We start from the raw sequence: 12665 nt of genomic DNA on the forward strand, positions 1-12665 counted from the left end.
CAACAACAGCATCTCTGTTGCCACTGCTGGCACCTTGTGCGCAGTGAGCTGGGACCAGAGTGCGAGTAGGTTGTAGGTGACTTACAGCAGGGCAAAGAGCTGGGTGATTCAGGAGTCCCACTCCATCCCTCTGTGTTTGCAGTGATATGCTTGGCCACGTATTCAACTCTGTGTGGGTCACTGCTGGCATAGCAGAAGCATCACAAGGTTGCAAGCGATTAGGAAGCATTTAGTATTTCTCCACTGTGACACAAAGCCTCTTTCTCCTCCCACACCCAGCGTCCATCCCCAGCACACACCAGTTCAGTTTCGGTGACAAGCTTGTTTCATCTCTTGCCCTGCAATCCCAGGGGCAGCACTTGCCCCAGCAATGTACATGGGGTCCCAGAGAGCCGGGCACTGCTTCCAAGTGCTGGCAGTTGCTGTCCCCAGGGATGGCCTCTGACAGCAGGAGATGAGGTGCTCTGTGCCCCTCGGGTCCCATCGGGTGGCTCCAGGCGCAGCAGCTCTGCCATCCCCAGCACAGGGCCAAAGGGCTGGCTCAGGCAGGGGTGGGCAGGACACGAGTGTCTCTATGGGCTGCACGCAGAAAGCCCTGGTAGACACAGACCCAGTGGGAAGGGGGAAAAGCAGCCAAAACAGTTAAACAAACACTCAGGAGGGAGCTGGCAGCAGAAGGCAACACGCGGAGCCGGGTTCAGGCTGAGTCATGCGCTCAGCCCCCAGCAGGGCTCAGCACCACAAGCTCCCCAGTAACACCAGCCTGGAAGGATGCACAGGCACGCACATCACCGTGACAAACAGGGCCAGCAGGGACACGGCTGCTTGGCCAGCACTGCAGCAGGCAGCTTACAATGCACTCGAGCCCAGGAGGCTGGAGATGCCCAATGGCCCCGTTGAGTCCAGCCAGGAAAAGCACATTCACTGCAGACCTCAGTTGGGTCTGGGAGAGGCTTCTCCAAGTGGCAGCCAAGAGATCAAGGCTGTCCAACAGTGGGAAAGGGAGGTGGGAGATAAGTGTTGTGAGGGGAGAGTCTCAAGGGGATACAGGGGAGTCCCACAGAGGGATCAATGCTCCAGTAAATAGAGATGATAGGGAAGGAGCCACTGCACGCCAGCCCTTGGTGGCAAAGGAAGCATCCATGACACTGCCCTGTGGACCACCACATCCTGGTACCTATCCAGAAGATGTGCAATAGGTGAGACCAACCCTTGCTGTTACTCCTAAACTTGAAGAACAAACATGGGATGTGTTTGTACCCAGACCCAACCCCACAAGATGCTGAGCAGCTGCTCCAGCATCCAAGTTGCTCACTTATGCTCTTCCTTCCCCCCCATAGGTGCAGGAGTTCCAAAAGAGGAGGAAACACAGAAGTATTGGAAAACAAATGTATTCAAAACGCACTCATTAAGGAAGTTGCATAAGAACACTGAGCCCATCCTGCCCTCCCTGAACAGCTCCAGCTCTGGGCTCCTCCACTGCCCCTTCCCAAAGCAATACCAGGGGTACTTCACCCTCAACAAACAGGGGGGTGGTGGTCAGTTTAGGTGCCAGCACTTTGATCCAGCTGGAAAGTCACATCTGCACAGAGGTAACACCCAGTAAGGCAGGGGAAGGCCCTTCCTAAGGCTCCTGGATGCTCCCCAGCACATACTGAAGGAGCTTTCATTGCCTGTACAGAAACCAAGCACAAGGTCAGCCCACGAGGGCACCTGGGGAAATGTCAAGCGTGAGGCACGAGGACCTGGAGCCAAGAGGCTGGCTGCTTCCTGCGGTTGAAAGCAGTCCCAGTTATCACCCAGCAGCCTGTGCAGTCACCAGAGATGCTGCTTCCAATCCAGGGGGGTGGACAAGGCAGACAAATGCTTTGTGAATGCTCCCACTTGGTCCCTTCCTGCAGACGAGCCCGTAACAACCAGCAACAAATCAACAGCAAACATGCCATCTAGGTGGCCAGCAATCCTCTCCCTGGTGTGCTTAGCTACAAGGCAAAACACGACCCAAGCTGCTAAACAGACTTGGCTGGGCATTTCACTACCTAATTCTGTTCTATTTACAAAGTCTTCAGCAGCTCAGCGCTGCCTTAATCCACGAGGCACAAAGCAAGCAAGAGAACGTGCAGCTCAGTCCCTCCGGATCTCTGCAGCATTCCCGGGAGGGCTGCAGCAGGGAGGTCTTGGGTGGACTCGGTGCCAGGCTCAGAACTGCTGGACAATGAGCTTCCGCTTCGCATCCCGGCTGAACCTGTTCATCCGGAACACTTCACTGTCAAAGAAGGCTGCGAGGTTGTGGATGTTGATCTGCCGAGCCTGGGGAGGACGAGGAGGAGGGAAAGGAGAGGGGAATGGTTATGGAAAACTGAAAAGCAGGAACCAGGTGGTTTTCCATAGCAGAGGACACAAAACCTGAGAGTCAGCAACCTCTGCGCTGCTCAGCAGGAGCCAGAGCTGCAGCAGCAGGGAGACAGCAGGTCAGGAGGAAGGAGCATTGGCAGAGCTGAGCTGGGCAGAGAGGATGCTGGCTCAGCACCTGCCTGCTCTCCACTCGCCCTTTAACTCCCACTAGCGCAGGGATGGAGCTGCTATCCCAGAGCACCTCATCCAGTGGGAGGGAGAGTTCTGTTGGAGACTGGGGGTGCCACAGCAGCAGCACCGCGCTGTGCCTCTGGCAGTTGTTACTCCTCACACTTGATGCAAGGAGCAGAAAAGCAGCAATCTGGGAATCAAACAGCGCTTTAGTGCCACGCAAGGGCAATGCTGCACGGATAGGCCAGGTGAGGAGCAGAGCCCCTGGACAAGGATGAGGATGCAGCGAGGAGGGTGAGCCTCAGGAGGGACTGGGGAAGTTCATGCAAACAAGAGATTTTCCTGCCTCTTCAAATGCAGGTGCCAGGGAATTGATGTTCTCATTCCCCTCAAAGCACCAGCCGTACTGCAGGATTTACCGCAGCAACCCCAATGCTTTATGGGGGTGCAGGAGGACAGAAAGGGAAGGATATGGTGCTTCCAGACAAGAAAGGAGCAGAGACAGATGAGACAGCCCTGACTCTGGGTCAGACCGATTAACACCAGTGTGTCTCTGCTATTAGAGAAGTTACAAGCCTGAGGACACCTCTGGTTCCGAGCCTGCAGGCAGAGAGCAGGAAGCAGCCTGAGCAGGCTTGCTTTGAGAAGCCCTTACCTTATCTACCAGGTCCTTCTCTGGGACTTCTATGGTGTCCTGCTGGGCCCCGTATCGGTTTCTCTGGTACATCACCTGCTCTGCGACCAGCTGCTTCAGGATGAAGAGCAGCAGCTCGTTGTTGTCTTTCTTGAATGACAGGTACCGGGAGAAGGTCTGGGAGGGAGGATGAGATGAGCCAAGGTCAGGACCCGAGGGATGCACTGCGGTTCCCGTGTCCACACCAGCCTCCCGACAGCGAATGCGATGACACCGCTGTCACCTGCGCCCTTGGTGTCTCTTAAGGGACCTTGGCTTTGCCAAGCTGCCACCTGCACGTGCAGCTGCAGCCTTGTGACAGCCCCGACAGTGCTGGCTGCTCCTACACCCATGTGAAACCTCCAGCCCAGCCTGCCCTGTGCCTCCGCAGCAGCCGCTCGCGCCTGGCCGGCTCTGTGCAGCCAAAGGAAAGGCCACGAGTGGTCCAGACTGAGGGCAGCCGCTCGCAGTGGATAAATGCCAGGCTGTGGCCAGCCAAGAGCTGTTTGGAGCCAGTCCCTGCCATGCAGAGAAAGGGCAGACAGTGTGCACTGAGCTACTGCGAGTGCTGCCCGGGGGTCAACCGTCCCCTGAGGAGCCCTGGAAACAGCGAGGAGAAACTGTCTGCCTGGCCCCATCACCTGCCAGCAGTGGGAGTCTGCGCCAGAACAGGGAACAAGAACAGAGACAGGGCAGTGCGTTTGACACAGGGGCTCAGGGTCTCTTTATCAGCCCCACAGAACCAGTGCCCCACCGCTAAGGCCAGGGGCCTGCAGTGCAACCCATGGGGCTGGGGGGCCGGCGCTCACCTTGCGCATGCTGCGCATGACGCTGAACTTCTGCGTGTCGATGAAGCTCTCCAGCATCACCCTGATGGCCATGTTCACGTCATCTTCCACCACGTAGTCCCGCAGGTGCATGCGGGCGTGAGCCTCGGCCATGCGGATCATGGACTCGATGTGACGCACCGTGATGGGGATGCTGCCTGTTGCCTGAGGGGAGAGTTAAAGGGGGAGTTAAAACATGGGGCTGCAGAAGTGGCTTCTGGCCCAGGACCTGCTTCCCGTGGCACGGAGCTGCTCCTGGACCTCGGAGCACTGCCTCAGCCTAAGGAGGCTCTGCCACCTGCTGGCACGTTCTGCAGAGTGGCACAGGCTCCCCCAGCCACATTTTAGCCTAAGGGATGCTACGCCCGTCCCTCTTTGCCGTTGTTTAGCGCCTTTCCAGGAGCAGCAGCCCCCTTTCCCCCAGCAACTTTTAGGAGTTAACAAAAAGCCAAGTAAAAACTGAAGATTGATTCCCCAAGTTCCAAATACCCTCCTCTGACCTCAACTAATTCCTCTGCGAGAGCATGAAATGAGCCCAAGAGATCCCACAGACAAACAAGAAGGGCATAGAGAGAACACTCTCTATAATGTCCTAGGAACACATGGGGCTGGGCGCATGCAAACACCTCCCGTGGGCCTGCCAGACTGGGTGACAGCAAGGACATTGCCACGGCAGACATGAGTACATGTGTCCAGGCCATCACTGCGCACATCACCAACAGGCACGGCTCTGCAGTCAGATGAAGCATCATCTGCTCAGCACGGGCTGCAGGATCTGCCTGTCTCTGCCAAAACATGGCACAGGCTTTCGTGATGGGAATGGCAAGTGTGACAGCACACGCGGGAGCAGCCTCGGGCTGATCTGCAGTCCAGGCACACTCTTCTTTCCCCCCCTCTCCTCAGTATTCTCACCATAGACTCCTTCCTGAGGTCACTGTACATCTGGGCCACCTTGTCCTGGTCCATCTGGTTGAGCTTGGGGTGGACCTTCTCTTTGGCGTAGACGATGTATTTCCTCAGGACCTCCTGCGGAAGGGGTTCAACCCCGTACGTGTTGGGAAGATTGACCTCAGCGGCGTCCCCGTTCACTCCCTCCTTGTTACCCGGGTGGTGCTTGATATGGCTGCTAACAACGAACCGGGCAAGCATTTCATCCTGCGAGAGAGCAGCGCACACGCAGACACTGAGGCAAACCTGCAGCCGAGCACCCCACCAGCAGCACCACAAGCTCCGCCTGACAGCACAGCCTGTACCTGCACAGGGTCCACCGTGTCCCTCACCACACACAGGATGTCAAAGCGGGAGACGATGGGCTCGGTCAGGTCCACGTTCTCTGAGAAAGTCAATGATGGGTCGTACCGCCCACCTGGGACACGGAGACAACCGGAGTCAAACACAGGCTCCAGGCTCAGCTCTGAAGCAAGCACAGACCCCCAGCACTTTACTGGAGACTGCTTGCTCCATCTCTGCCCCAGCCTGGAGGAAGCAGGCAGAGGGAGGGGAAGCAGTGCCACAGCTCTCATGACTGATGCGGGAAGCCTGACATGGTCCTGAGGTTGCTGAGCACTTACCGATGGGATTGGCAGCAGCAATAACGGTGCAGCGGGCTTGCAAGGACGTGACAATGCCTGCTTTGGAGATGGAAATGCTTTGCTGCTCCATAGCTTCGTGGATGCTGGTCCTATCCTGATCGTTCATCTATGAGGAAGCAAGAATGACTTAAACTGAATCGATGTCTACACTCCACTGCCCACAGACCAGCTCCCGGTGATGCTCTGGAATGGTACCAAACTACACTATAGAACAGAGGGAGCCTAAGCAAACTGGAGGGACCCTGGTCAGCTGCGGGATGGCACCATGAGTGACGGTGTCTCCTCACAGCAGAGGTTACAACCAATCCCTCCACACCTCATCCTGCCCACGGAGATGAAGCTGGGCCTCACCTTGTCGAACTCATCGATGAGGCAGACACCTCTGTCAGCCAGCACGAGGGCTCCTGCCTCCAAAGTCCACTCCTTGCTGACCGGGTGCCTCTGGACATAGGCTGTGAGACCCACGGCGGAAGCGCCCTGGCCAGTGGTGAAGATGGCTCTGCTGGACACCTTCTCGATGTACTTCAGGAACTGGGATTTGGCTGTACCGGGGTCTCCACACAGGAGCACGTTGATGTCACCACGCACTTTGTGCTTGCCGCCTGCAGGAGCAATGGCAGAGACAACGCTGGCAGCTGAGTGCAGGGCTTGAAAGCGCTGAACACCACAAAGCTGAAGGGACACGAGCGACCCTTACCTGGGTTTTTGGGCTCTCCACCAAAGAGAGCTAAAGCCAGGCCCCTCTTGATATCTTCATGGCCGTAAATAGATGGGGCGATGCTGGCAAAGATCTGAAAGGAAAAGCAGAGGAGTTGTGCAGGGAATACCACTTCCCATCTGGTCAGCATTTGGCATGAACATCAGCAAGGTGCTGTATATATGATACTGCTGTCTCCAAGCCATCTTGTGTTAGCCAAGGTGAGGGGTCTCTTTCAAAGGTAAATACCCCCCCAGAGCCCCCTGAAAGTGCTTCACAATAATGGTGCTGTTGGGGCACAGCAGATTGTGCAGTCTGGGGCTGGCACTGCCTCTGCACTCCTCTGCACACAAAGCCCATCGCAGTGGCCGTTATCAGCTAGTGCAGAGCTGGAGACCTTGATCTGAGACTCACCCACTGCATGGGGCAGTAGTTGCAGGGGCTCTGCCGCAAGAGAACTGCCGTCATGGTCAGATACTATACACAACTGGCTGATTTCTCAAGGGTATTCTGATAACAGCCTGATGCTGGGGAGTAAGGACCTCAAAACAGTCTTGACTCAATTGATGCTTCTCCGCCCACTGGGGACAGCAGTCAAAACAACACCAGCATGACCAAGGCAAGAGGGAAATCCCCCGTCACAGAGCTTAAACCTGACCCAAGTGAGGCTGAATGTGCCCCAGTCTTTGTTCTTTCAAGTACTGGATTTGGGTCTTAGCATGCAGAAAGCAGCAAAGCTGAGATCTCTACCACAGCTTAAGCTAAGTAGTAACATCCCCTTAAGAGGATTGGAGGCGCAAGCACTGGCCCCTTGAAACACTTCCCCCTCTTTGCTATCAAGGTATAGGGCGAGAAAACAAGGATGAGATGAGAGCAGTGTCTGAGCGCCTCTCACCCATCTTCCATCCCTGTTGTGACATGGAAGGCTTGGAGAAGGAAGGGAAGAAACTGAACATTTGACCCCAAAGGTCCATGGAAAGTTTCTTATTTACTTCCCTCCTGTAATCCACTCTCATCAACAGCTACAAAAGACCACGCAGAAGGAACTGGGCTGGCGAGCTCTCAGAAGGGCAAGCAGGGATGCCTGAGGCTGACCCACCTTCTCCCCAATTTGCTCATCCTTGGACAGCCTCACGACCATTTTCACATCCTCATCGGTCAGCTCTCCGGTTGCCAGCTTGTTGTCCTTCTTGGCAATGTGGTTGGCCAGGATCACGGTGGCAAACACTGGGAACCCGTTGGCAGTATTCAAGGAGCCATCGTAGTTGTTGTGGTAGATCCCTGTCAGCTCCTGGGAGCCAGGATATGGTGCGTCAGTGCCTCCACAATACAAAACCAGCCCTCTCTCAAGACACCGGTGTCTTAAGGAGCTGCCCAAATGCATCCGAGGCCGATCCCTCCCCGCAGATGATGCCGTTACCTGCGCTCACCCCAGCCTGGTACTCACAATCTCATCCCCTGGCTTGCAGCTGTCCACCAGGTCGGCGAGGAGGATGGCATCCTTGGCACGGGGCAGCCTGCCCGCAGCCACCTTGCCCGGGCTCTCCTGGATCTTGATGCGCTGGTAGTTCTGATAGACCGTCTGCACCGACAGAGAAAGGCTGCTCAGCCGGGCCGGGAGGCAGCGAGGAGGATGCTTTTCAAAGCACCTCAGCAATGAAGCTCCATTCAAACACCGGTTAGGAAACACTGGGGCATGGGAGGATGGAGGTCGTGTGGAGCAATTCCAGGGTGTGATAGACAACAGTGGGGACAGGGAAGGGCTTTGCCACATCTCACTGCTGTGTTTCAGCCTCCACACAAATACGGGACCAGTTCCTGTGGGAGGATGCTCCGCTTGTGATGAAGCAAAGAATTAAAGTCAGAAGCTCCACAGCAGTGATTTCGCTGCTGTCCTCTCGTTTCCTGAGCTGGTGGATCAGGAAATACTGACAGTTTGGGAAGGAGGAGAGCTGGACAGGCTGTATCTGCAGTTTGGATGGGTAACTGTGTGTACCACAGACGTGACTGTGGCAAGAGATTTGGCCCAAACACTTACAAAGGGGCAGAAAACTACTTCTGGCTGCTCAACTGGGCAGATTCAGCTCAAGAGCTCAAACAGACAACATGCACCCTCACAAACCCCTGGACACAGGCAGTGGAGCAGCCCCATCCACACAAGCACATCTCTTACCTCTTCCATGTTGATCTCAAAGGGGCCAAGGGACTGACACTCTGGACATGAACCAGGTTTCACCTCCTGGTTCTGGGACTGGAAGAAGGGCCCCAGGATGAAGCTGCACTTGCTGCAGTTGTATTTGACCATGCTGAGCTGAGGCAGGACCCCCGTGCAACTTGTCACCACCCCGCTGGTCCGGATCAACTGATTCAAGTGCAGTTGCCTGCGGAAAGACAGAGAGATGCTGGGTGCCTGCAGGACACAGGAGGCAGAATTCCCTGCAGGGATACTCGTGCTACAAGGCACAACTCCCAAAGGGTCGGTAAGAAATTGAGTATCAGAAAGAGCCTTCTATCCAGGTTCGTGCTTTGGGGACACAAAGCTCATCCATAACATGACTTTTTCTCCTGCAATAAGCTCATCCCATTAGATTTATGCAGAGATTTAGCAGATGAGACCTCCTGAGCACCCAAAGCCTGCTGCAGGCCCCAAGCAGTTGTACTGCTCACCTGAGTGACCGCAGCTCCTCCACCAGCGGGAGGTGGGAGATGCGGACGTGGATCTCCTGGGCAATGCGGTCGTACTTGGGGTACATGGCCAGCACCACTTCCCTGGCTGCTTCATCGAAGATCTTCAGCATCTCTGCTGGGGCCTCAGGCAGGAAGTAGGCGAGGACGTGCTCCTGGGCTGCCAGGTCCTCGTAGTTCACCACCAGACTCTCTCTGTTCTCTAAAGAAGAAACACGGAATGAGGTGTATATGGAAGGAGGTAGGGTTAGGGTTGTATCTTCAACCTGCTCGTTCTTGGAGGAGTCTGCAGGAGACGGCCAGAACAAAGAGCCTGCACCCTGTATCCTGCCTGCACCTTCCCCCCAAACCCCTAGAGCTGAAAATGGGTAGAAACCCCTTCCTGATTCATTTCTCTGACAAATCCCTCAGCAGCACCAGTTTGTGACTGCTCCTTTCCACTTAGCAGATACCTCCCAAGGCTCAATGCTCCTCAGCCTCTAAAGCCTCAGCCCAACACGCAACTCTCCCCCAAGCTTCCAGGAAACAGAAGTTAATAGGAGAGCCATTCCATGGGCTGAATTGCTGGCAAAGAGCCTGCTGTGTGTGCTCCTGGAAAGGGACAAGACAAAAGCCTTTTATCTCCCAGCTGTACAACACTGACCCTGATCCATTGCTTGAGCTTCTGCCTCTACATAAAGAAGAAATACGAACGTCCGCAGTTCCAGGAGCTGTTCTAGATGTGACAGGTTCTGCTTTATAAATGCATCAGTGCCAGTGAGTGCTGCTTCTGGCAGTGCCTACTCAGAAGGCAGGGCTGTGACACTGACACGGTCTATTTGTGTCCCTTCCAGTTTGCTCTGTGAGAAAGCAACTGGCACAGACAATGAGCAATTGTTGTCTCTGTCGCATCTCCAACTTGCAGGCCATTGTCTGCTGCCCCACATATTCCCCTGCTTATTCTATGATATGAATATTGATGAGCAGCAGACGCCAGGGGCCTTTGAATAAGCCGGAATCAAAGATGATGCTGCACATGTCCCCATTACGCATCCATCTCCATCAGCATCACTTTCTCCAAATGCTGACTCAAGGTCTGCAACAAACAGGGCAGGCAGAACCCCCACTATGGGCTGGATCACTGCGAGGTGAGCACCACAGAGAGCAGAGCCTCTCCTCTCCAGCCCTACCTTTGCACATGTCGCTGATCCTCTCCTTGAAGACGTTGTGCCCGCGGTCATCCACGTGGGTCTTCAGGAAGTTCTTGAAGCGGTGGTAGATCTCGAGCCGGGGAGCTGCCATGGACACCCACTCCCTCACCGAGTGCCCCTTCATGTCCTCCAGGTTCTCGATGCTCTCAATCATGTCCTCATCCTCCTCTTCCGCGCCGTCCGCAGCGCGCTCCGCCAGGCGCCTCTTGCGCGAGGGACGGTCTTCGTCCTCATCGTCGCTATCTGGGGATGCGAGGGAAAGCTGTCAGCGGGATTCCCTTTGGACTGGTCTCAGTTGGATTTCACGGGCTGCGGAAGGCAAGAGGCCAGAGCCTGGGATACACACCAAGAACCACCCCAGGGCCCAGCCTAATTCCAGTTCTACGTCTTCCACAGCAGAGCTAAAGACTTTATAGGGGTCAATAGGATTCCTCTGCAACAGCACACACATGTCCACTAATGCACTGAGGGATGAAGGCGCCAAGGAATGAGCTTCCAATGGCATCAGTGGTCCTCCCATCCATCCCACAGAAGTCTCTGCAGGAACACCATCAAACCCGACAGCATCCATGTGGTAGGTTCCCTAACCCTTGGTACAGGCCCAGCATCCTCATTTTTGTTTCAGCAGTGAACCCATAACCAGAACACACCAAATACGCTCCTAGGAATCCCAAACCAAAGGGACGACGCAGTGCGGAGTGCACAGCCGGAGGCTTCACCACCCCAAGCACACCGGAGCTCTAGAGACCTCCCTGCTAACCCGGAGGTGAGTCCAGCACCCCAAAAGGGGCTGCCTGCAGCTCCCCACACACAAGCATCCCGCTCGGCACAGCTCATCCCCACCTACCGTAGAGCAGCCCCCTCCTCATGCGGCCCATGCCCTGCTCCAGCTCCCGGTCTCGCTGCCTCATGACCCGCTCGGCAGCTTCCCGCTGGCTGGCCGTGAGCTCCTCCACATCCTCATCGTCCAGGGCCAGGCCCTCTGCTTCGTAGACGTCCAGCTCGGGGATGGGGCGGTAATCCCTGGTGCACACACACAGCACAGGGTCAGGACACAGCCAGGACACATCCTGCGCCTCCCTGGCTGCTGCTGGGTGGGTGTCAGGGCAGTTGCTCTGCAGCAACAGCCTTTAACCTGCCCGAGGGGAGACCGAGATGAGCTCTTAGGCAGAAGCTCTTCCCTGTGAGGGTGCTGAGGCGCTGGCACAGGGTGCCCAGAGAAGCTGTGGCTGCCCCATCCCTGGCAGTGCTCAAGGCCAGGTTGGACACAGGGGCTTGGAGCAAGCTGCTCCAGTGGAAGGGGTCCCTGCCCGCGGCATTGGATGAGCTTTAAGGTCCCTTCGAACGTAAACCATTCTATGATTTTATGATCACGATAGCACTTTGTCCAGCTGCTCTTCAGCCCCCTCACCCCGGCTATCAGCACAGCAGAGGGATCCCCCCATGTCACTGCTGCACTGACATCCCGTTAGCAAACCCCATCCCCAACCCACCCCCCCCCCCCCGGCCCCCCCGGTCTCCGTACCTTTCCATCCCTTCCCCGATGAGCTCTTCCCCTTCCTCCTCCTCTTCGGGGAGCCCCTCGGTCCCCAGGAGCCCTTCGGACTCATCCTCGAAGGGGGGCAGGTCCCGGCCGGGGCTGGAAGTGAAGGCATCGCCGCGGCGGGAGCTGCGCACGGGGCTGGTGACCGCTGCCTGCGACTCGGAGGAGTCCTGCAAGGATGCGGAGGGTCAGAGGGGGGGCCGGGGGGCAGCGGAACCGAAGCGTCCAGGGGCGGGGGCATGGAGCACGGATAGGGAAGAGATTAAAACCCTCCTGCCAACGGCACTGCAGGGAACCCATCCCCGAGCCCCGAGCCGGACGGGAAGGGCTCCGATTCCCCCATCCCGGCTCTCGCTCCCGTGCGGGGCATGGGGGAAACGTCCCCCTGCACTTCGGGTATCCGCATTCACCCCCCCGCCCCGATCTCCTCTGGACCCAACGCGACCGTGATCGCAGTGGGGGAGAACCGGGGTCTGCATCCTGAGGCTTAAAGGGGACATAACACAACATCCCATCCCATCCCACCCCATCCCATCCCATCCCACCCTGTCCCGTCCCGTCCCGTCCCGTCCCGTCCGCTCACCGCCATGGCCGCCGCGTCTTCCTACCCGGCTGAATTCCGCGCGAAAACGGACCCACGTGGTCGGCGAAAGCGCGCGAAACCTCATGAATAATTAATCATCCTGGGGGGCGTGGCCATCCCGGAGCGTGAATATGGATGAGGAGGGGGCGGGGCTGGAGGAAGGGGCAGGTTCGGACCCGGTGCGGTAAATGTGGGCGTTTCGCTGTGCTCCGCTGCCCTCCGGCCCTGATCCCGGGAATCCCGCGGCCATGTCCTCATGGCTGCCCCAGCAGCTGCAATCAGGGCCCGGAGCCGCGGGACGCCCGCCTGGAGCAGCCCCGCTGCGGCGGTGGGAGGGGGCCCGGGCGCC

General features: G+C 56.9%; 1 protein-coding gene across 1 annotated transcript; it reads right to left on the bottom strand.

Annotated features, from left to right (window-relative positions):
* Positions 1-1375: 1375 nt before the first annotated feature.
* MCM2 (minichromosome maintenance complex component 2) lies at positions 1376-12431 on the bottom strand. The gene is made up of 16 exons (XM_065686890.1): positions 12317-12431; positions 11716-11903; positions 11038-11213; positions 10170-10433; positions 8983-9202; positions 8489-8696; positions 7763-7897; positions 7415-7606; positions 6316-6409; positions 5970-6220; positions 5598-5724; positions 5280-5392; positions 4939-5181; positions 4009-4191; positions 3182-3337; positions 1376-2310 (listed from the first exon to the last, which is right to left on the bottom strand). Exons 1-16 carry the CDS (start codon positions 12320-12322, stop codon positions 2200-2202), a joined length of 2667 nt encoding a protein of 888 aa, XP_065542962.1. The 5' UTR covers positions 12323-12431; the 3' UTR covers positions 1376-2199.
* Positions 12432-12665: the final 234 nt, after the last annotated feature.

The sequence above is a fragment of the Lathamus discolor genome, chromosome 7 (assembly GCF_037157495.1).
Source record: "Lathamus discolor isolate bLatDis1 chromosome 7, bLatDis1.hap1, whole genome shotgun sequence".
NCBI classification, from domain to species: Eukaryota; Metazoa; Chordata; class Aves; order Psittaciformes; family Psittacidae; genus Lathamus; species Lathamus discolor.